We start from the raw sequence: 23,571 nt of genomic DNA on the forward strand, positions 1-23,571 counted from the left end.
GTTTGAGGCCAGCCTGAGCTACATGAGACCCTTCCTTTAAAAAGAGAAAAGCGAGGGTAGAATCAATGCTCTGGTCTTAAGTTTCTACTCTAAAACAGCCAGCCGTGGTCAAGTAACAAGCCAGTTAACTTCTCTGGATCTCAGGTTCCTTCTGGTTCTCAAACAAAATGATCTTCTAGCCACAAGTTCAGAATTCGAATACAAGTACACCAGAGTCTCGCTGTCTTTCCTTCCCCAGCTCCCAGTGGGTACCCATTTGGGTGAATAGACCCTGAGGCAAGGCATATTTCTTCCCCATTGTATACCCGATGTAGGAAACAAGAGAAGCTGAATTCTTTTCACACTCGATACAATGAAGTTAAATAACAGACTTTAATTGTTCTCTACAAGAGATCTGGATTCAATAGTCTAAGAAACTTCACATTGGTCCACTCTCTTTCCCTGAGAGGCAATGAACTGGTTCCTGGAGGGTGAGGTCAGCTCACCAGCCCACAGCAGTCAATCCCTTTAACGTGGGCCCTGCATTCAGACCCCATTTTCATGGGCACAATTCATTGTATTAACCGGCTGCAGCTGCAATTAGGAGCTGGAGAAGCCGGGCATGTGTTTGGGTTCGAGCTGCGTCCTGTGTGATTCTTCAAATACTTTGGGTTTGGCAGAAGCCGGGACACATTCTGTCAAGTTCTTTCTCCCCCCCTTCATTGTTAAGCCCGTGTGTATTCAAGAGAAATGTGGTCCATCTGATTCTCATTCATTTTCGCTTAACTCAACAAAAAAGTTGTCTTGGAAGAACCAGAAAATGTCCAAGTGGCAAACCCGACTTATTTAATGGAAGTCTTATTAGCATCTTTCTCTCTACTCCAGACAACTTGACATTCTCCAAACAGGCCAGGCGTTTCCGTTTCACAAGGCCCTGCACTTGTACACAAACCTCCATTGCTGTCATCCCAATTCCGACATCTTGATTTCCAGTTATGGAGTCCCAATGGCTGCCTCCTTTGTCAGAGCTTGCTTCACGTTCCGATTCAAAGATAACCGCATGGTCCTCTGAGCTCCACCTCGCTTGTAGTGCAAAGCAGCCCTTTATTCTAAGGCTGCATTGTGTTGCAGTCGGTTGTAGGACCAGGTTAGCCAAGCCCTCACCGACGTCTGCCTCAGTGTTAAGCCCTTGACCTTAATTAAAGGCCTGCACAAGAAATGGCAGACAAAAATTGGCATTTGCGGTAAAGCGCTTGCCAAAAACATTAATTATTGTGTCTATCAATGTCCTTATGTGGGCTTCCAGGTGAGAACTGAGCATGGGGTTTAAAGGACCAAAATAACCGTGGGCTTCTTCCCTTCTGAGGAGAGTGCTGGGGCAGGATTTGTTCCTTATCTGTCCTGGCTGCCAGGAAGCTGGGAGACAGTCATGGCGGCCCTGTTTTATGCTTGCTCTGTTTCTTCCTTCCTTCTTTCTTTCTCTTTATTTTTGTTTTCAAAGGCTTGGTTTTCTATTTCTTCATTGTTACCTTTATAAAGGAAAAGAAAATACATTCTTCATGAGTCATTTTGAAGCACTAACAGCATGTCATGATAAAATAATAAGGTGTCCATGACCACTCCCGTAGAACAGGTCCAGTAGTGGCGATTAAGGGGGGTGTGTGTGCGTGCACGTGTGTGTGTGTGTGTGTGTGTGTGCATGTTAGTGTGTGTGTGTGCATGTGTGTCTGTGCATGTGTGTGTGTGTGTGCATGTGCTGGTGGTGGTGGTGGGTGGGTACGTGGTGGTGGGTGAGTAGGTGAGTGTGTGTGTGTGTGTGTGTGTGTGCTGGCAGTGATGGTGGGTGGGTAGGTGAGTGTGTGTGTGTGCATGTTAGTGTGTGTGCGTGCACGTGTGTGTGTGTGTGTGTGAGCTGGCAGTGATGGTGGGTGGGTAGGTGAGTGTGTGTGTGTGCATGTTAGTGTGTGTGTGTGCATGTGTGTCTGTGCATGTGTGTGTGTGTGTGTGTGTGTGCATGTGCTGGTGGTGGTGGTGGGTGGGTACGTGGTGGTGGGTGAGTAGGTGAGTGTGTGTGTGTGTGTGTGTGTGTGTGCGCGTGCGCGCGCGTGCACCTGTGTGTGGTGGTGGGTTACTTTGGTTTTGGTGTTCCGTTTTGAGACAGGGTCTCAATGTGTGGCCCAGACTAACCTGAACCTTACATTCTAGCCCAGCCTGGCCTTGAACTCATGGCAATCCTTCTGCCTCAGCCTCCTAAGTACTAAGATTACAGACATGAATCACTGTGCCCAACTCTAAGCCTGCTGCACACGTAGAAATCAGAGGACAGCGTAGGCAGTCAGTTGTCTCCTTCTGTCCAGTGGGTTCAGTGGTTTTGAAGTCAGGTCATCAAGCTTGGTGGCAAGATCCCTTACCTGCTGTTTTCTTCTGTTTTTAGTATTTTAAGTTAGAATACCAAGCACTGGGCTTCATCTTGGCATCTTCAACATCTGATTGATTACCTTACCACTTTGCTCTCCACCATCCCCTCCCCTCCTCTCCATGCTCACACACACACACTCCTCTCTTCCCTCGGGTCTCCCTGTCTGCTCTTCAGTTACATGTACTCCATCACCCCATCTACGCCCTCCTTTCCTTCTCATTCATAATCCTCTTTTGAATTCCATGATCTCCAAACACTCATGTAAATACACACACACTGCTCTATATAATTAGAGCGAAAACATTCACACTTGTCTCTCTGAGACTGGCTTATTTCACCTGACATAATTTCCAGTTCCGTCCATTTTCCTGCTGTTAGAAGGTACATACAGTTTCCATACTCACTCATCCGTTGACAGGCATCTAGACGGCTCCCACCTCCTGACCAAATGGACAGCTGCTGCAAACACGAACACGCAAGCACCCAGGAGAAATCAACCTAAGAGTCTTAAGTTATAAACCCAAAGAGTTGGGGCATATGATCATTCTAGCTTCCAGTTTTGAGGCCCCTTCATACGGATTGCCACAGTGGTTGCTCGACTTTACGTTCCTAGCAGCAACAAGTAAGAGTTCCTCTTTCCCCGCATCCTCGCCAGCACGTGTGGTCTTTCATCTTCCTGATGACAGCCACCGTGCCTGGAATGAGCCGGGCACTCAGAGCACTTCTCTTTTGCAGATCCCTGGTGTCGACTCCGCTTCTCGACAACACAATTTATATTATTCGAGCTCTTCTCTGCACTTCTCAGCATGTTGCAGAGTTCCTTCTACAGGCTTTTAGTGACCGTGTGACAGATGAATGGGAAGAAGGAACTCCAAGACTTGGGGACTAGTCAAACTGGACAACCACAGACTCAGAGCTGGGAACTCAGTGCTGTGGCTCGGCCAGTTCCTTTGATCTATTTGAGATGTGGTGGCTCAAGCCTATAATCTCAGTAGGTGGAGGTTGAGATAGGAGTATCGGAGTACACTTGAGGGCAACCTGAGCTACATACTGATTTTGAGGCCAGCCTGGACTACAGAACAAGAGTTTATCTCAAAAAGAAAAAAAAAAGACATCTAAAGCCATTAGAACATGATCTTCCAGGGATGGTTGTGCCTAGCCTTTCCTCTTTCCCTCTGTCTCTTTGCTTTCACGAGCTGAGCAGCTTCTCCTGCCGCTGCTTCCATGGCTTGCTGCCTCAACAGCACAAGAACAAAGGGGCCAAAATAGCACGAACTCAGACCTCTGAATCCACAGCCGAAACCCAGTTTTTGTCTTCTTGGTTAATGCATTTAATTACACTAACAGAAAGTTGTCTAACCTGCATCCTCCAAACTAGCAGTTCTTTTATTAGTTTATTTGCATGTTTGTGATTATTTGATTGCTCGCAGCTCCCCGTGGGTTAGGATTGCATCCTTATTTATGCTGATATTCCTTCGCAGTGTCCAGCTCTGGGCCACACACATGGATGGTGCTCCCTAAACTGACTTCATAAATGAAGGAGTCCATTTGCTTTACACACGCATGTGCATTCGGCCTCTTAGCTTAGACTCTTGTGTAGTTCATTGAGGGGGTGGATGCTTGGCACGAAGACCGCTGTAAAATCTCCTGTTTGCTTTTTCGGGCTTCTTACAATGGTAGTGCAAGGTTTGCCAACAAGCGGGGGGAAAACTTCAGAACGGTAAGTGGAGCACCCTCACTCTCTGGACCTGGTAAAGGTTTGGCGAGCAAGACACAGCCAAAATAAAATTCTTCAAACTATACTCTAGGAGAGAGTCGACCATGTCTTTTCAAGAAACTGCCCAGCCAGGGGAGAGAACTGGCGTCACTGTGGTGTCAGACATGCTGGCAACTTCTCGGAGTCCGGAGAAGGCAGAGACCACAGAAAGAAAGACAAAATGGGTGATGTTATATCAAAATGAAGGCAAAGCCACTCTGCACTGGGCTTGTCTAGGCAAACAACTGGATTTTTCAAGCAATCACACATAGAGTTTTGTTTGGTCCTGATTTATTGTCTTGTTTCTAGAGTGAGGTCTCACCCTTCTACAGGCGAGCCTCAAACTCATGGTGGTTTTCCTGCCTCTGCCTCCCACGTGCTGGGATTGCAGGTCAAGGCATCACATCAATCTCGAAGACGTTTTCTGACTTGGTCTTCCGCAAAGCTGCAAAGAGAGTTAAGGCAAGCTGAGGGGCTAGCTCCGCTGGTCCAGCATCCGTATCACACATATATAACCCTGGGTTCAACCCCCAGAAGCTCACAACCCAGGCATGGTTCTACATGTCTGTAATCATAGCACTCAAGGGTTAGAAGCAAAGAGATCCTTAGAATAGTTTGAGACTTGCCTGTCTCAAAAAACCTAGAGCATGACACATGGTTTAAATCAAGGACTTGGGAGGCTAAGTAAGAAGGGTGTCAACCTAGTCTATATAGTGAGACCCGGAGAAGAGGAGGAGAAGGAAAAGGAGGAAGTGGAAGCGAAAACATGCTGCAGTCCTAAGAGCCAGCAGGTCGTCCACTCTTTTCATTTCTTACCCTGAGAATACCTCGACTGGGGCCAGCAAGATCAATGGTCAAGAACGCATCTATTCATCCACACCAGTCTGGAGCCTTAGGCTTGCTCCATCTCCCTCTTTCTCGGTACCAGCTGATCAGAGGACTGACCCAAGCTCATGTGTAGCAGCCAAGTCCAGACCAGAGCCCAGGCCTTCCCGCTCACCGGTCAGGCCCCAGCCCGGCATGTATCAGCTCTGTGGTGAGACAAGAGCAAACATTAAGCTTCTCCCTGCTGCCCAGGACATCCAGCAGCTGGGTGACTGGAGCTTTGTTTTCAGGTCAGTGGTTTCTGCCCCCTGTACGTTGGTCCATGGTCTATTATCTCTTTGTGGTTTTGCTATCCCCATAGGCATTCCCGAGACATCTGCAAATAAGCGACTGGTCTCCTCCTGGTGCTAGTTTTTTATTTTATCTGAGCTGGTTTTCCAGCAACCTAATGCAAGCATGGCACAGCTATCTTAAATTCCAAGAGCATTTTGGCTGGTCCTTGAGCTCCTTGAAGGCAGGCAGTACATCTGATTCATGTGGGAAACCCCAGTACCTAAGCTAGTGTTTGGCTCACAGTCGGTCAGCAAAATGAGAGACTGAAGTCACACAGAAAGCTGGGCTTGGTAGCCTACACTTATGATCCCAGCACTCAGGAGGTAGAGGATCAAGAGTTCAAGGCCAGGCTGGGCTCTATGAGACTTGAAATTAAAACACAAAAGGCAAAACGAGATCGACCACACAGTAGATATTGAAGCCAAAAATGGATGGGTTAAAACCATTAGGTGGGTCTTGCAACATCACCTCGTCTATAAGGTGACTCAATATTCCTTCCTGTAGAATAACACCAAAGGCCGGGGGCCTCATTCAGTAATATTGCACTAACATAGGAAACATGAGGCCCTAGGTTCAATTCCTAGCACTACAAGAACATAAAATTAAGGCTTTGCGTTGTAGCTTAGTTGGTAGAATACTTGCCCAGTATGTACAAGGCCCTGAGTTCTATTCCCAGCACCGCATAAATGAGCTATAGATGGTGCACACCTGTACACTCCCAGTGCTCAGGAGGTAGAGGAAAGAAAATCAGAATTTCAAGGTAACCCTGGGCTACATATTGAGTTCAAGGCCAGCTTGGGCTATGTGAGACCCTGCCTCAAAAAGTAAAATCATAATGATAATAACAATGATAATAAAGTGAAATAAAATAATACAAACATCTCTACTTCCTAGCATTGCTGTGAGGATAAGGCCCGGATGTCACATAGGGAGCACAGGACATACAGACACGCCATCAGTTGTAGCTGGGGAAGAGCCACCACCTCGATGTTTAAGGCAGAAAAGGGGGAAGTCAAATTTAAATGAGCTCTTTCCTAGGAGACAAGAAATCGACGGGAACAATGGATGTGATCACCCAGCGTTCAGTGTTTCCTTGGCTATTTATTGTCAGAGCTAGGAGCCCGTGTAGCGCTGGCCCCGTCTCATCCCCAGCTTCTGCTTCATCCCGCAGTGAAGTCATCGCGCTGGGCTTGCTCGTCTGTCTGTTGACACTGTCCGCCTGTGAGTCACAGATTCAACAGGATGACTTGTGTGATTGACTGGAAAATGTTCCCTCATCTCAGTTTTTTTTTTTCCTTTTTTTCTTTTACAAGCTAAGAAACGCGCCTAATTTTGCAGCACAGAGTGTGAGCTTTTTATTTATGTGACTGTCTTTTCAACAGGGTGGCGGAGGAAGGGTCCCCCGTGTTCGTGTTTTGCTTTATGGAGTGACATTCTCTCCCTGCCTCTCCTTCTCCTCTTCCTGCTAACTATTATATCTAAAGCAAACAGTTCCAGGACAATGGTTAGATTGCACTTGAATTTGATGTTTACTTGACATTTACACCCTGGCCATGCTGGACAGCTCAGACATTCCAGAGCAGGGGCTCAGCCAGCAAAGAACTGTGTTCAGCTGCAGTCCTCTCCTGAATAACCAAGATCCTGAGTCAATGGGACATAGCTGTGACATGTGGCTTAGGCTGATTCTTGTGGTTGAACTAGGGTATTGGTGGGAGGGGGATCATCCAGATGTCTCTGGTAATCCCGGGAAATCTCTCCCTTACCTGTGGAGTGGAGACTAGTCAGACCCATGAGACTTGTCCTGCCCGCCTGGACTCCCGCCTGCTACAGTTGTGGGGGTGCAAGCCTCCCATGATGGATTTATCTCAAGACAGGCTGGAAATGACTGATATTTCATTTCCAGCTTCCCCACTTCTTCAGCAAACTTGGATAATATCCACTGTGCGGGGTTGTTGTGGGTATGAGGTATGCCAACTTCCTAGGCAGATCCAGGCTCTGAGAAGGCCCCAGGGAGGGCTTGCTTGCCTGGGTGTATGCCGAGATGGGTGGGAAGAGGGCTCCCAGAAGCACATGCCACAGGCTTCCTTCGTCACTGCTGTCTGATGCCTGAGCTTCGACAAGCGTCCAGACACCTGCCTTCTCGTGCCAGTCTTGCCAGCAAAGAGCAAGTACCCTCTGCTCACCAGGCCCCTGATTCTGCTTGTGTGGGCTAGGGCAGGGCTACTCCATGTCCATTCTAGCTTGGTACACTTTTCATCTTTCCAGAGCTGAGGAGAAGTCCAAGCTTCCTGCCATAAAGGTCTGAGTAACCCAGATGGTTACCCGTGCAGATACTAGTAGATTGGTGCTGCTGTGACCACACTGCCAGGCCGACATAATGTAAGGAAGGAAAGGTTTATTGGGGATCACAGTTTCAGAGATTTCTGTCCTCCACAGTGGGGAGGGTGAGGCGGCAGCCCAGTCCAGGGTTCGAGGAGCCTGTGCTGATGGCTATTCACACGGCCATGGTCTGGCAGGGGCTCAAACCAGAGGACAGTGCAATGTACACAGGCCCACCCCTAACGACCTATTTCTACCAGCCAGGCTCTGCCTCCCAAAGGCTCCAGTGCCTCCAAAACCAGGTCCTAAGTTGGGAACCAAGGACTCAAAATTTTGACCTATTGCTTAGCATTCAGATTTAAACCACAATATAGAGTGAGATCGTAACATGTGCCCTAGGCAGCATGCAGAGAAGCTCATAGGTGGGGTGGGGGCAAGTAGCTCACATGGGTGGGTGGTAGATCCCTGGTCAGAAGGGGGGGACTCAGGAGGGAGGGAGAGAGAAAGGGAGGGAGGGAAAGAGAGAAGAAAAGCCAGATCCAGGCGTGGTGGTGCGTGCATTTGGTGCCAATCATCTCAGCATCTGGTAGGCGCTGGCAGGAGAGCTCCTGCAAGTTCAAAGCCATCTTGGGGTACATAGTAAGACCCTGTCTCAAAACTAAAAGAAAAACAAAGACGAGAGCCAGATATGGTGACACCCATGCCTGTGATGTCATCACTATAATCCCCGCACTCAGAAGGGTGAGACAAAAGATCTTGACTTTAAGACCAGCCTGGGCTACATACTGAGTTTCAGGCCAGCCTGGGCTATGTAGGAATATCACTTCAAAAAAAATTAAAAATTTCCATAACATACTAATATACGAACTCTGAAATTTTACATAGAAAGCCATTCATTGAGGCCATATCTGGATAGGTGGTAGGCTGGAATTTTTTAATTAAAACACACATTGATTGTTTCTTTAAGAAACAAAAATAAGCAGGCATTATTTTTTCAAGTGAGACCAAATAAATATTACCCTTAAATACTAAAAGCAGCAAAGGACTTTTGCTAAGCATGGTATAATGCATAAATGTTCTCTGACATTCTGGATCTCTTTTGAACTGACTAGGTGGAATTAAAGGGCAAGACCAGCCAGAATAAGAGGGCGCTATACCAATGGAGGAATGGATGAATGGGCAGAGACTCAATCAGGAAAAACTGAAAATAAAGAAACCGAGTCAAGGAGCCCTGAAGGCTTGTGAAGTCCAGTCATAAGCAACTTGGAAAGTGAGGAGTGGGTGCTGGATGAGAACAAAACTATGGATTGAAAAACCCATATAAAGGGGCAAGGGGTGCAGCTCAGTGGTAGAGTCCTTGCCTAGCATGTGGGAGGGCCTGGGTTCAACTCCAGCACCGAAAGAAAAAACAAAATGAAAACCTATGTAAAGTCAAATTGTCCAGGCTGGCAGCTACTTGAGAATTTCAAATTGGAAGATAAAATGTTCAAAGCCTGCCAGGGCAGCAGAATGAGTTCAGTGCCAGCCTGGGTGATTCAGTGAGATCCTCACTCAGAATATATTTAGGACCAGGCGCGGTGGTGTACATCAGGGCTCTCAGCCCCTGGGAGGGAAGCAGGAAGATCAGGAGTTCAAAGTCATCCTTAGATACCTGCTAGACGAGTGCTCTACCAACTGAGCCGTAGCCCCAACTCTCCCTCCCTCGGGTCTGTTCACCTGCAGCTTAGGGGGCATCCACTTGTTATACAGCAGAAGACCCCGAACTCCTAACCTCCTGCCTCCACCTCTGGAATTCTGGGATTTCGGAAGCATACCAACATGCCTAGCAAGCTCTTAGTTTGTGTAGCTCGATGTCACTATCTTCTGGATTTAACAAAAACAAAAAACAAAAACACAAGCCTTCACCAGTTATGATCCCAACCCATTTAGTGTGAGTCTCAATATGTGTGTGTTGTGTTTGTACGTGTGCATGTGTGCGCATATGTGTCGTGTTTGTGCACGTGTGTGTTTGTGTGTATGCATGCAACTTGCAACTGGCCCCAGCTAAAAAAGCATCTCTGAAATTTAGGTGAACCTGGTCCTAGACTCCAGCATCGCCTGCAATACCACTCACTGGAGAACCACAACCGGGAAACAGTGCATTCCAATCTCTGAACCAAAACAGTGCATCATGGCCCAGCATGGTTGGGTACTGCAGAAGTAATTATGTGAAGTCTCATGGATTGAGGGGCAAAAGTAATATTAATGGCACTTTTCGTGTCTAACATTTCACCTAATATTCACAGCAGCCTGTGAAGCAGATAGACTCATGACCCATCTCACAGTTAAATGCACTGCAACCTAAGTGGTCAGTGTGCCAGAGGTTACCAAGGTCTTAGGCTGAATCCTTGGGTGGCTTCATTCATGAATTTCCCCGGAAGTCTTGGCAGCCTTTGCTTTTCTACCATTCTCCCATCTTCCACGGACCAGTGACTTCTGCCAAGCCCCACCCCCACCCCACCCCGCTTAAAGGAGTTACAGCAAAATGGTTCAAAGAACCAAACTTGAGATATGATAGTCTGTACTTGGATAAATCAATGGCACTGTTTTGTCTTGAAAGGCGCGCAAATGAGTCTCTGTCCTAACAGAACCCTGAGCTTGCTGAATGAAGCATCTGAACGTTGATTTCAACGTTTCCCACAACACTTGGCGCTGAGAACCCTGTTGGTTAAATTTAGCAGCCAGAAAAATGCATCAGTGACTGGCTCTACAGAGTGAGTTCACTCTGAATGGAGTCCCTCCTTGACGGTCTACCATGATGTCGGGGGCTTTCTCTTTGCAGACGATGCTGGTCTTTCCTGATAGACACAAATGAAAAGCAAGTGTCTGGAGTGGCTCATGTGCATCAAATGCAATACAAGACATGCAGACCCCTGCTACAGAGCTCTCCTGGCCTCGTTTCCCTTCTGAACGCTGGCTCTAGCCATCTTTACAGCCCTCTTCCCACAAGTCAGGACGTTAGGACTGATTAACAAACACAATGTGAAAGAAAAGAACAACCAGGGCAATCAAATGCATTGTTAATTTTTTGAAGAAAAAAATCATTTCCCTGGCTCAAAGGACCGAAAGTCATATTGGCAAAAATAACCTATCCTCTGGCCCACAGACTGAGAAGAAAATTAAACACAGAACGGCTTGGTTCTTGTTTGCATTTCTCAGGGTGTGAAGCATTCATTTTCAACTCATTCCTAAATCCTACACTTTGCCTAATGAAAAAGGAAAATATATCCAATATGATTGACAACCGGAAACGGTGCTTTCCTCTGAAAGGTGAGTGCCCCCAGCAGAAAATCCAGGCACCCAAGGCTCTCAGCTGTACACGGTAGAGTCTTGGACAACAGGTCAGCTCTCCTTTGGAGCAGAGTCTTCCCTATGCCCAGAAGAAGTAAAACTTGGTGGAAGGGGGCAGGCAGAAAATTCCAATTTTCATTTTAATCTTCTTAGGCCCTGAAACACACACATGCACACACACACACAAGCACACACACGAGCACGTGTGTGTGCACGCACATGTGTGTGGCCATGTCCAACTCATTTTTTTTCCTTTAGTCATTTTGCTTCCTGGAAACAGTCTCCTGTCACTCAGGATAGCTTTGCGTTCCTGACCCTCCTGCCTCCACTAAAGGTTGGGATTACAGGCTTTGTCCCACCTCACCTGTTCAGCTCATCAACTTTTAAATGTTACAAATGAATATTGTATCCAGTGAGACTCTTCTTGTGTGCGTAAAAAAAAAATCATATGGTTAATGATGGCTTATAATAGCCCCTAATTTCTTTTTTAAAAGTTATCATTTTAATATATTACTCTTAAAAGATAATTTCGTCTGTGTTGACAGAATGAGACACCTAGTCAGGCACGTTAGAGCAAACTTTTCTCCATCAGCACTGGGAAGAGAGGCAGAAAAACTATAGTTAAGTTTGGGGCCAGCCTGGTGACCTACTGAAATCCAGGCCAGCCAGGACTACATAGTGAGACCCTATCTCAAAGACCAAAATAAGAAAAAAGAGAAAGAAAGAAAGAAAGAAAGAAAGAAAGAAAGAAAGAAAGAAAGAAAGAGAAGAAAGAGAAGAAAGAAAAAAACAGAACATTGTGCCTCAGCCTGTGATCTCCACACTGTCATCCAGGTTGAAGCAGGAGGATTGCCATGAGTTCAAGGGCAGCCTGGGCTCCAGAGTGAGAACTTGTATCAAGAACAACACAAAACATCAGAAGTCTTTAAAATAATTGATAATCTCATTAATTTTAAATTTCCTCTGTAAATCACCTAAAGGATGTATTGGGCCATGTGTGCATGTTTGTGTGTATATGTGCGTGCATGTGTGCACATGTGTGTGTTGTGTGTATGTGCATGTGTGTATGGTGTATGTGTGTGCATGTGTGTGCATGTGTGTTGTGTGTGTGTGCATATGTGTTGTGTTTGTGCACATGTGTGTTGTGTGTGCGCATGTGTGTGTGTTGTGTTTGTGCACGTGTGTTGTGTGTGTGTGTATGCAACTTAAGTGATCAAACCTAAGAGTTCATGAAAGAGATTTTAATTAAATTTCTGAGAATTGATTTTTAAATGTCTGTGATTCATTTTCTGCTCTAAAAACTTCAATACCCCAAGTTCTGGGTTTTGAAAGGCAATGAATTTGGCTGCAGAAGAGAGTTGACTCCATTTGGTTTTGGTTTGGGTTTTGGTTATTTTTGTTTGTGTTTTCAAGTTTGCTTTAGTACAGTGGCTGAGCCTGGGCTGCTCACTAGCTTTGTCCAGTTCCTCTAGTACAATGGCTAGGCCCGGGCCACTCGCTGGCTTTGGGAAAACAAAGTCAAGGATTTTAACCCTTTTTTCAATCATAGAGCTTTTGCAAAAGGAAAATGAAGAGGGTGGAGAAATAAGAAGAAAGAAAATTAAGTCCCACCCTGATGAACTTGAGAGAATGCTATGAATAAGGCGAGAACTGGAGACCAGTGACGCTCAGAGAGCAAGGAGCTTGCTGCCAAGTCAGGCACCCTGAGTTCAATCCCAGAGACTGAACACTAGGTGCCAGAAGGAAAGACCCAACACTGGAAAGGTTTCCTCTGACTTCTATAAGTGTACCACACAAAATCAATCAATCAATCAACAACTAAGAATGGATAAATAATATGGAAAATGATGAAATAATAACCATTTCGACTGTAATTAGAACCCAGCACAGAAGATATTCCAGACAGGAAAAACAGCTGATAAAAACAGACATCACAGATGCATGGGTTGAGAGTTGAGACCTAAGAATCTTCAACTAGTCTCTAGGGAAGATTCTGGAAAGTTTATCTAAGGTCAGAGGAGGAAGCATTTGATCTAGCCAGGGGTAAGCAGCTAGGTCTTGTTCTCTAGGCAAAGATGTCTATTGAGAGGGCTTGGGATGTAGCTCAGTTGGCAGAGTGCCTGCCTAGCATACATGAAGCCCTGGGTTCCAACATCAGCACCAAATAAGCATAAAGTGATCTCAGCGGTGTCCCCCTACAATCCCAGCACTCAGGCGTCTGTGGGAGGGTTGGAAGTTCAAGGTCATCCTTTTCTACCTCTGCTACCTAGAGAGTTCCAGGAGGCCAGTCTGGGATGCATACCACTCAAAAGGAAGAGGGGGGTCAATCTGGAGACTACAGCCATGACCTAAAGCTGAACCAAGGTAGCCAGGAAGTTGGAAAACAGTGGGGCGATTTAGGAATCAAATTTGTCAACCTCGGTGAATGCCTGCATGCTTAGGGCAAGATGAGCAAGAACTTGAAGAAAACCCAGGCTCCACCTTAGAACGCTGGGGAAGAGGAATGAAGCTGTAAGAGTCTGAGCTGACTGGTTTTCTTGGGGGGGTGGATAATGAGCCTGGAGTTGAGAGCTGAAGGCCCAGCTTCCTGCTTCCTGTTAACAAACTGCTCACAAAGGAGAAAGTGCATGACTCCTTCATTCAGCAGTCCTCAGAGTACAACCATGTGTTCGGCAGGTATTCAATGAGCAACTGGAGATACCGCAGCAGATAAAACAGGGGTCCCCATCCATCTCAAATGCATGATGCCTGGAGAAAACTGGTAATACTAAAGCCTATTAAGTAATAAGTATTAAGTCCCAAGACTTGAGCTCACTTCTTTAGATGATCTAATTAGAGCCTCATTACTCTAGGAATTGGCTTCTATTAATATCCCCATTTTATAGAAAAGGAAATGGGCAAAGTGAGGTCACTTGCCAAGCTACCAACCAGCAGAGTTAAATTAGAAAATGTAGTGTTAAAGTTATCTCCCATCTGCCCCATCCCCCCACCCCTCACCCACTGCCCCTTTCCAAGACATTTTACTGTGAAGGCAGTCTGGCCTTGAATTTAAGGTACTCCTACCTCAGCCTTCCAATACAGGATTACAGGCATGGACCATCATGCCCAACTTTTGAAACCTACTTTCTTAACCTCTGAGGAAGTCTGAAGGTCACGCCAAGCACGGTGGACTTCGTGGTGGTATGTGCCTGCAATTCCGGACTCTCAACTTAGGGCCGGAGGAATGCTGGATGCCAGAAACTCAAGGCCAGCCTGGGAAACACAGAAAGACCAAGTCTTAAAAACCAAACCGATGGTGACAATTAAATGAGGGTGGCCTTTAGAAGACAGCAACCGGAGCTGAAAACGACTTGGTTCCTGTCAAGGGTTCAAGTCCTCACTGTTGGCATTGTACAGAAGCCACTTGGGCCTGTCCTCCTTCCCTTTAAGAACAAGCAGCTATTAAGCCAAGGATGATCTGCGGCAGAATGCTCATCTTGCTGGAGTTAGGCCCTGTATTCAACTCCCAGTACCAAAGACAAAAAACAAAAGTAAACAAAGCAGGTTTTGCTGGGCCTGGTGACTGGTGCCTATGACCCCAGCACTTATGAACAGGACTGAAGTGAGTTCAAGGCCTGGCTGGGCTACATAGTAAGTTCCAGACCAGACTGGGCAACACTGAAACTCTGCACAGCAATTATCAAAAATACCTTTCCTTGAGTCCTGTTGGCAGCTACGCACAGCAAAGTCAGGCCAGGGTACAGGTGACCAGGTACTCCCTGTGCTCAGACCTGTGCACTGCTATGGTTTAGAGTCCTGCACGTGAAACCCACACAGCCATCTCCACCTCTCCCAGTCCTCTACGGGCATTCTTCCCCCCGCCCCCCCCCCCCCGCACTGGCCATTCCCAGCACATCATCTGCCAACGACTGCAGTTTGTGTTGGAAAAAAAAATTATTTTAAAGCTCCAAGGACATCAATAATTAACTTCCATACCACAAAACTTGTAATATGAGTTTGCTGAAATAAAGTCACCAGTATTTAATTCTTCTTTAAAGGGTGTCTTCTATTATTATTATTTTAGAGTGCAATTTAGTCATCAAAGGTTTACACAGCCTCATGTTTATAAATTATATAGGGCAGGGATTTAACTCTTCTGGCCCTACCTGTTTTGAAGAGAGGGAGGGTCATAACCTGTTGTCACACCCGGCACCTGCCTTGAAAGGAGGTGAGCTGGTTGGAACTTCACAGCTCTTTCAGAAATCTGGGATGAATATACAGATTTCCTTCTATGATGCAATCACAAGAATAACCCCAGAGTTACCTGCTGGCTTTTATCCTCCATAAAGCTGTTGGGAAACCATCTTTTTTCAGTTGAGATTCAGAGCCGTGCCTTGATTATATGACATAATAATAGTGACTTTCCAATTCATCCGCGAAATATTGTTTTTTCATTGTGGTGGTTACTTGGTGAGAGCCTCGGAGGGGGCAGGGCTACTGTCCTAGGTAAATAAAAACAAAAACAAAAAAAAAAACACGGGGTTGAAACCACCTAGAGACCAAGTTGTAAATTCCAACTCCTGACTTGGGTGTTTACATCCTAAAGGTGGTGGCTGCTGTCAGGCTTGGGCTCATCCAAGTTCATCAGGGGTTTGGGACTCCGGCTTTAAACTGGCTCACTTTCCAAGCAGGGCTCATGCCTAGCGTTCCATGTCAGTTTTTTGCCATCACAATGACGGTGGGGGGTGGGGAGTGGGAACAGGTGGGGGGTGGGGAGTGGGAACAGGTGTTCTTTTTGTTGTTCTTTTGTTTGAAAGAGTAAAGCTTTCAAGAGTTAAACTGGCCTAGTCCCGTGGAAGTGGGGTTGAACCCCTTGAGGTCACATGAGGGAGGGGCTCCATCTCCAGGTGAAGCTGCGCTCTTCCCCACCCCCTATCCTGAAAGCCCTCCCAGCCCTCTGCCAAAACTCAAAGAATGAAAAGTCGCTCCTCCAAGGCGCCCAGCTCGAATCTCCCTTTTACAGACTGGGCAGCCTCATTTCATTGGGACGAGATGCATTCCAAGAACGCGTCTGTGGTCGGCCAGAAGTGGAAAATTCAGGATGACAAATATTCCGAAGAAAACTAATATAGGTCCCAGGATTCCGGGACTCAAACAGGTGAAACGACAGAGGACGTGGCACAGAGTGTACAGGAGCGTCGCCCCCTTTCCTGAGTCCCTTTCTTCTGTCTCCAACCGAACCCCCGCCCTCCGCTGACTCTGCCTGGAGTGAGGGGATTCAACCTTGAGGGCAGCGGGAGCCCAGCTCTGAGCTCCCCAATCCAAAGTAAACACCTAGTCTACGTTAGCAACTGAACACCACACTCACGTTTTGAGGGTTTTTTTTTTTTTTTAAGTACTGTTTGTAGAGATGAGGGCGAAAACATTTCCCGGCTGGAAAATTACTGATCACGCACTAAGAAGGCAGTGGGGATGGGAAGAGGAGTTACAAGACTGAAATAAAGACCGATTGCCTTTTCTCCTCCCAGTGGGCAAGGGCCTGGGGTGCCACTTTTGGAGAACTAGGGTCCCATCGCAGTGCTCCGCTTCCCAGAACACGGTCACCTCCCAGCGAAGCCTCTTTGAGTAGGCTGGCCAGTTCGGAACCTAAACTGAAGGGAGCGAGTTGTCCTATGACCTTTACCTCGCTGCTTCACCTCTTTATGACTCACTTTTCTCATCTTCAAACTGAGAGTGCGAGTGTGTCGCTTGTAAAGAGCTTTGAGATCCCTGGTGAAAGGTATCTCCCCGCCTCAATTCCTCTCCGCTCTCCCCTTCGCGCAAGTCAATCTGGAACCTTTCCACTCCCTTCCTTGCTCCTTCCAGTATCAAAACCGTAACTACGTGCCCAATCCCGGCCTTTTTCCGCCGTCGCAGAAGCGACACACTCCCCGGAGCTACTGAGACTCCTAGCCCCCCATCACCCGGCCCTTACCCCCACCCTGCAGGTGGCCCCACGGGCACCCGCGCCGGGCTAGGCCCAGGGCCGACACAGCCCGGCCTCTGCGTGCGTATGCGAGGGAGGGCGGGCTGGATGAGTCACGCGGATAATCGCGCTCTTGGGTGCGCAGACGACTCGACGAGCGCAACCGCGAGCAAGAGTAGGGGCGCGCCGCCGCCTTCCCCCCGGAACCCCGTCCCTGCCAGGGTTCCCGCGGTGGGGCTTTCGAGTTCAGGGAGCCGACCGTGGCCGCGCAGATGATCATAAGTCGCGCGGCCACGGAAGCCACGCCGGAATCCCAGCGCCGGAGCAGCCGTCGCCGCCAGCGCCGCCGGCGTCAGCACGGCTCCAGCCCGCCAGCTGCCCGGCTGGCGTCACGGCCCGGCCCCGCCCCGCCCGTGCCCCTCCCTCGCCCCCGCCCCCACGTGCGTGGAGTTTGTTTATTTAGCTGCCATGGCAACGCGCGGGGGGGCGGCGGGAAGGCGGGGAGAAGAAAGGCAGGGGGCGGGGCCTGGCGGCGGAGCCCCGCGCGCCACGGGGAGGAGGCGGGGAGCGACCGAGCGAGAAGTTATAAGTAAGAAGCGCGCGGCGGCCGCCGGCAGTTCCCCGGCCGAGAGAGCGAGCGCGGCTCCGGGCGCGCGGGGAGCAGAGGCGGTGGCGGGCGGCGGCGGCACCCGGAGCCGCCGAGTGCCCCTCCCCGCCCCTCTGGCCCCCCACCCAGCCACCCGCCCGTGACCCGCGCCCATGGCCGCGCGCACCCGGCACAGCCCCCAGGACTCCGCACCCCGCGCCACCGCCCAGCTCGCAGTTCCGCGCCACCGCGGCCATTCTCACCTGGCGGCGCCGCCCGCCCACCGCCCGGACCACAGCCCCTGAGCCGCCGACAGCCACAGTGGCCGCGACAACGGTGGGGGACACTGCTGAGTCCAAGAGCGTGCTGCCTGGCCATCGGACCTACTTATTTGCCCTGCTGATTGTCTATTTTTATAAGAGTTTACAACTTTTCTAAGCATTTTTTGTATACAAAGGAACTTTTTTAAAAAGACATCTCCGGTTTATATTGAATCCAAAGAAGAAGGATCTCGGGCAGTTTGGGGGCTTTGGTTTGGGGTTTCGTTTCTAAAGTTGTTTTTAATCTTCGTTGACTTTGGGGTTTGGGTACCCCTCTCTCTTCTTCGGACTTCGGAGGACCTTCTGGGCCCCCACATTAATGAGGTAGGTGAGATGCTGGGCTGGGGGAACAGAAGGGGATGAGGACTAGTGGGAAATCTCAAAGCGGTGGCCAAGGTAGCCCCCTGACTCCTGGTCCTTGTGCGCCCCGCCCGGCCCGCAGGCAGCCACCTGGCGAGTCTGACATGGCTGTCAGCGACGCTCTGCTCCCGTCCTTCTCCACGTTCGCGTCCGGCCCGGCGGGAAGGGAGAAGACACTGCGTCCAGCAGGTGCCCCGAATAACGTGAGTGTGGCGCTAGTGCCCGGTAGATTTCTGAGGATGGGATGGGGTGGGTGGGTGTGATCCAGGGGTCACTAAGAGCCCCTGGCTAAGACAAGGATTGCCCTCCTTTGGGACTCTACAGCCTTCCCAGGGTAGCTCCTCGGCCCTTGAGTCGGCCTTAAGTGCGTGTGGTCCCGGCACTGCGGTACCGCCAGGGGCGCACAGCGGTTCTCGTCACGGCGTCCCGGCCGTGGGGTGGGCGCATGCGGACCATTGGTGGCCAAGTCTCGAGACCCTCTGGGCCCGAGTGAGCTTAACGCGTAGGCGGCCGAGTGGCTCTAGTGCATGGGGAGAAAGCCACAGTGTCCTAGTGTCCCAATTCTGTGGGCGACTGGAGCGTCTCGGGTATCTGGCGGGGAAGAGAATTGGGCTGGCGGAGGTGCCGCACCAGTTTGAGGTGGAACCGACATACTGCCTCTTACCGTAGGGTGTTGGCTGAGATTGCAACCTTGGCACCTGGAGTCCTGTCCAGTTCCTATGGCAGAGGCGCTAGTGTGTTTCACCCCACCAAGTCAATACTAGGGGTGGCAACAGGGGGGCTACCACTAACTACTTCTCTCTCCGTCTCTGCCCTTGGCAGCGTTGGCGAGAGGAGCTCTCTCACATGAAGCGACTTCCCTCACTTCCCGGCCGCCCCTACGACCTGGCGGCGACGGTGGCCACAGACCTGGAGAGCGGTGGAGCTGGAGCAGCCTGCAGCAGTAACAATCCGGCCCTCCTACCTCGGAGGGAGACCGAGGAGTTCAACGATCTCCTGGACTTAGACTTTATCCTCTCCAACTCGCTATCCCACCAGGAATCGGTGGCCGCCACTGTGACCTCCTCGGCCTCAGCTTCATCCTCGTCCTCCCCGGCAAGCAGCGGCCCTGCCAGCGCGCCCTCCACCTGCAGCTTCAGTTATCCGATCCGGGCCGGAGGTGACCCGGGCGTGGCTGCCGGCAACACAGGTGGGGGGCTCCTCTACCCCCGAGAGTCTGCGCCACCTCCCACGGCCCCCTTCAACCTGGCGGACATCAATGACGTGAGCCCCTCGGGCGGCTTCGTGGCCGAGCTCCTGCGGCCGGAGTTGGACCCAGTGTACATTCCGCCACAGCAGCCTCAGCCGCCAGGTGGCGGGCTGATGGGCAAGTTTGTGCTGAAGGCGTCGCTGAGCACCCCTGGCAGCGAGTACAGCAGCCCGTCGGTCATCAGTGTTAGCAAAGGGAGCCCGGACGGCAGCCACCCTGTGGTGGTGGCGCCCTACAGCGGCGGCCCGCCGCGCATGTGCCCAAAGATTAAGCAAGAGTCGGTCTCCTCCTGCACAGTCGGCCGGTCCCTAGAGACCCACTTGGGCGCTGGACCCCAGCTCAGCAATGGGCACCGGCCCAGCACACACGACTTTTCCCTGGGGCGGCAACTCCCCACCAGGACTACCCCTACCATGAGTCCCGAGGAACTGCTGAACAGCAGGGACTGTCACCCTGGCCTGCCTCTTCCGCCAGGATTTCATCCCCATGCGGGGCCCAACTACCCTCCTTTCCTGCCAGACCAGATGCAGTCTCAAGTCCCATCTCTCCATTACCAAGGTCAGTAGGGGAAGGGATCCGTAGAGCCTGCTGCTAAGGAGTTTTGCCTCTGGGGGGGTTCTCGGAGACTCTCCAGAATGAAGTTGACCCCCCACTTTCTTTACCCCTAGAGCTCATGCCACCGGGTTCCTGCCTGCCAGAGGAGCCCAAGCCAAAGAGGGGAAGAAGGTCGTGGCCCCGGAAAAGAACGGCCACCCACACTTGTGACTATGCAGGCTGTGGCAAAACCTATACGAAGAGTTCTCATCTCAAGGCACACCTTCGAACTCACACAGGTGAGGGGCCCCGCGCTGTGGAGGAGGGTTGGTGTCTGTCTGCGCAGCACATAGATAGGCTGGCTGTGGACTCCTTAGGGCTTTCTTGGGTGCTGGGGTGTATCTCTTCCCCATCTCCTGGATCACAGAGGAGGGCAGCAAAGAGGCGCCTGTGTTTTTGCCCAGAAGCCTTTTGCTTGATGGATGCTATCTGCTGCCTGAATGTGCAGTTTCTCACCGGGCCTTTAAAAGATAGGGAGTTTCCTGTGCGTGCCTGCCCCTCCTCGCTTGCTGAGCGAGAAGTTGTAGTTTGCAATGCAAAACTGTGGTATCTTGAAAAGGAAAGCTTAAAATGTTGCAGATTATTTTCCTGGTCGTTCCCGCCTCTCCTTAGATCTCTGTACCCTTAGCTCTGTTCTAGTCTTAAAATAATTAGGTTGGATTTACATTCCAAGAATTTAATGGCTGTGGTTCCTGGGGATTCTGGTTTAAAACTGCCAATACAAGCTGGGTATGGTTTGAAGTTGTCCCTGCAAGCTGGCTGTGGTGACACTCAATCTTGTAGTTAGGAACACTGAAGAGACCAGGTTGAAAGGATCAGTTGCTCTTCAGGCCAGTCTGGTCAAGAACCCCAGTCTCAGAGTGACAAAACATGTGAAGGTAGTCATTAAATGGGTAAAGTCTTCGTCAATGTGTCTATTAAAACAACCGGAGTGACTCTGCCGGAGAAATTAGCCACCGGTGGCATCTTGGACCCAGCCTAATGGGATAGAATACGTTTGGTTTGGGCAGAAATAACTCCCAATCATTTCCCAGGCCATTTCTAACACTGGCTAGGTTCAAAAGAATGAAAACATCCGTTCTATTGAGTGGGAATTTGCATTTTTTTGTTGCTGCTAACTACTGTTTATGGGTTTAAGCTCATACACGTTCTTATTTATCATCTGATTCAATGTGGCCATAAAGGCATTCCTGGGTTGTTTTGGGTTTTTTTTTTTTTTGAGAGGGTGGAGTGTACCCCGGAAGTTGGTTTTACTCTTGTCCTCGTCCTCTAGTCTTTAGAGGGGCGAATCATCCTAGCAATGGCTTTAGGAGCCCTCTCTCCCTTTCTCTTCCTAGGTGAGAAACCTTACCACTGTGACTGGGATGGCTGTGGGTGGAAATTCGCCCGCTCGGACGAACTGACCAGGCACTACCGCAAACACACAGGGCACCGTCCCTTTCAATGCCAGAAGTGCGACAGGGCTTTTTCCCGGTCGGACCACCTCGCCTTACACATGAAGAGGCACTTTTAAATCCCACGGAGTGGATGGGACCCACACTGCCAGGAGAGACTTCAGTATTCTTCTTCACCTTTCACACTGTCCTCCCACGAGGGGAGGAGCCCTGCTGGCAAGCGCTACAATCATGGTCAAGTTCCCAGCAAGTCAGCTTGTGAATGGATAATCAGGAGAAGAGTCCAAGAGACAAAAAAAAAACGAAACAAAAAAACACCAAAAAGAAACAAAAAAAAAAAGAAAAAAACTCACAAAACAGATGGGGTCTGAGACCGGATCTTCTGTCATTCCAATATCGATTCCAACTTGAACACGCCTGGACTTACAAAATGCCAAGGGCAACTGGAAGTTGTGGATATCAGGGTATACATTAGATCAGTGAGTCGGGGGAGGGGAGGTCAGAATTCCCTTGAATTGTGTTTCGATGATGCAATATACATGTAAAGATCACCTTGTATGCTCTTTGCCTTCTAAAAAGCCATTATTACGTCAGAGGAAGAGGAAGCAATTCAGGTACAGAACATGTTCTAATAGCCTAAACGATGGTGCTTGGTGAGTCGCGGTTCTAAAGGTACCAAATGAGGGAGCCAAAGTTCTCCAACTGCTGCATACTTTGACAAGGAAAATCTATTTTTGTCTTCCGATCTACATTTATGACCTAAGTCAGGTAAATATGCCTGGTTTATTCTGTAACAGTTTTATGCAGACAGTCTGTTATATGCACTGTGGTTTCAGATGTGCAATAATTTGTACAATGGTTTATTCCCAAGTATGCCTTTAAGCAGAACAAATGTGTTTTTCTATATAGTTCCTTGCCTTAATAAATATGTAATATAAATTTAAGCAAACTTCTATTTTGTATATTTGTAAACTACAAAGTAAAAAAAATGAACATTTTGTGGAGTTTGTATTTTGCATACTCAAGGTGAGAAATAAGTTTTAAATAAACCTATAATATTTTATCTGAACAGAAATCTCTTTGTTTTGATTCTGGCTTGGAAAAGAACTTACACATTAACATGGCTGTGGAGGAGGGTTTGTGAAAACCACACTGGACAGCCAGTTTCACCTTGACAGAGAATGTAAAGTTGTTTTGAAGCTACTCAGTTTTGCATTAAGTAGTGTTGGAGTTGAGAGCTACACGGGTGGAAATTATAAACCATGTGGTTCACGTTTGCTCTGTACAAACACAAAAGGACGTTTCCTTACCCAAATGCGCATTTCCAGGAACACGCGCTCAGTTACGCTTTGCTTTGCTCAGTATTATGAGAGAACACTCCACGGTAAACCTGAACTCTCTAGTTTCACACACACAGACACACACGCGCACGCGCGTGCACAAACACATGCACACACACTTAATTACATTTTGTCTTTTAAAGTAAATGAAATTATGAAAAGTTTTCTCTAGAGGCACGCTCTTGCAGTCCCCACAGAATCTGAGTAACAAAAGAGCCTTCCCTGAGCAAACAGCCCTAGGAGTGGAATGTGGTTCCACAGTGCCCTCCGGAGGATTAAAGGCTTCATTTATGCTTCGTTTGTTATCCCTAAAGAGATCAAAAACATACTGCCTACAGATTATTTTAAAGCTTTCTCAGTCTCTCAGAAGACATGGAAACAATTAAAATTATTCCAACTCTGGGGGCTGAGAGTGTGTGGCTCGGTGGTGGGGTGTACCTGAGCAAAACCTTGGAGGTAGCAACCCCTCCTGGTGCTCAAATTCACGTAGCTCATAAATTAAAATTTCTAAGTGGTATGCCTGTAAATGTGTGAGCGTTTTACCTCTGGGGTTATTTAAGCGTAAGACTGCGCTCACTGCTGTCCCAGGGGGTGGAAGTGAAACGAACTACTTTCAGCTGTCACAAGCTGGAAAAGGACCTGTGACACTTACAGACACTTTAATGCTGTTGTGGGCGATTCAGAAGCTCAAGGGAGAAGAAGCTGACTGGCATAGTCTTCAGAGCGCTCACTACCTATCCATTGTATCTAGTGTCCGGAGTTGTGTTTACACCGGAACACGCTTTAAATACGGGATGTAAGAACTTCACATTCACAAGAGGCT

The 23,571-nt window shown here is 48.9% G+C and overlaps 1 protein-coding gene and 1 long non-coding RNA gene across 5 annotated transcripts; one reads left to right on the forward strand and one right to left on the reverse strand.

The window, feature by feature from the left end:
• Window positions 1-353: 353 nt before the first annotated feature.
• LOC125391181 (uncharacterized) lies at window positions 354-17,280 on the reverse strand. 4 transcript variants are annotated; one of them, XR_014997281.2, is made up of 6 exons: window positions 16,915-17,280; window positions 15,265-15,442; window positions 14,025-14,213; window positions 4,971-5,185; window positions 2,803-4,599; window positions 354-1,508 (listed from the first exon to the last, which is right to left on the reverse strand). It is a non-coding gene; the product is annotated as an uncharacterized LOC125391181 (long non-coding RNA). The 4 variants fall into 4 exon arrangements; XR_007228997.3 differs by having other exon boundaries at window positions 14,085-14,213; window positions 16,915-17,278; XR_007228999.3 differs by lacking the exon at window positions 16,915-17,280 and adding an exon at window positions 16,652-16,891 and having other exon boundaries at window positions 14,085-14,213.
• A 245-nt stretch (window positions 17,281-17,525) lies between these two features.
• On the forward strand, window positions 17,526-22,483 carry Klf4 (KLF transcription factor 4). The gene is made up of 5 exons (XM_087897117.1): window positions 17,526-18,135; window positions 18,254-18,374; window positions 18,994-19,978; window positions 20,089-20,253; window positions 21,352-22,483. Exons 1-5 carry the CDS (start codon window positions 18,131-18,133, stop codon window positions 21,525-21,527), a joined length of 1,452 nt encoding a protein of 483 aa, XP_087753243.1. The 5' UTR covers window positions 17,526-18,130; the 3' UTR covers window positions 21,528-22,483.
• The last annotated feature ends 1,088 nt before the right edge of the window (window positions 22,484-23,571 follow it).

The sequence above is a fragment of the Myodes glareolus genome, chromosome 16 (assembly GCF_982192425.1).
Source record: "Myodes glareolus chromosome 16, mMyoGla1.1, whole genome shotgun sequence".
Classification (NCBI taxonomy): Eukaryota; Metazoa; Chordata; class Mammalia; order Rodentia; family Cricetidae; genus Myodes; species Myodes glareolus.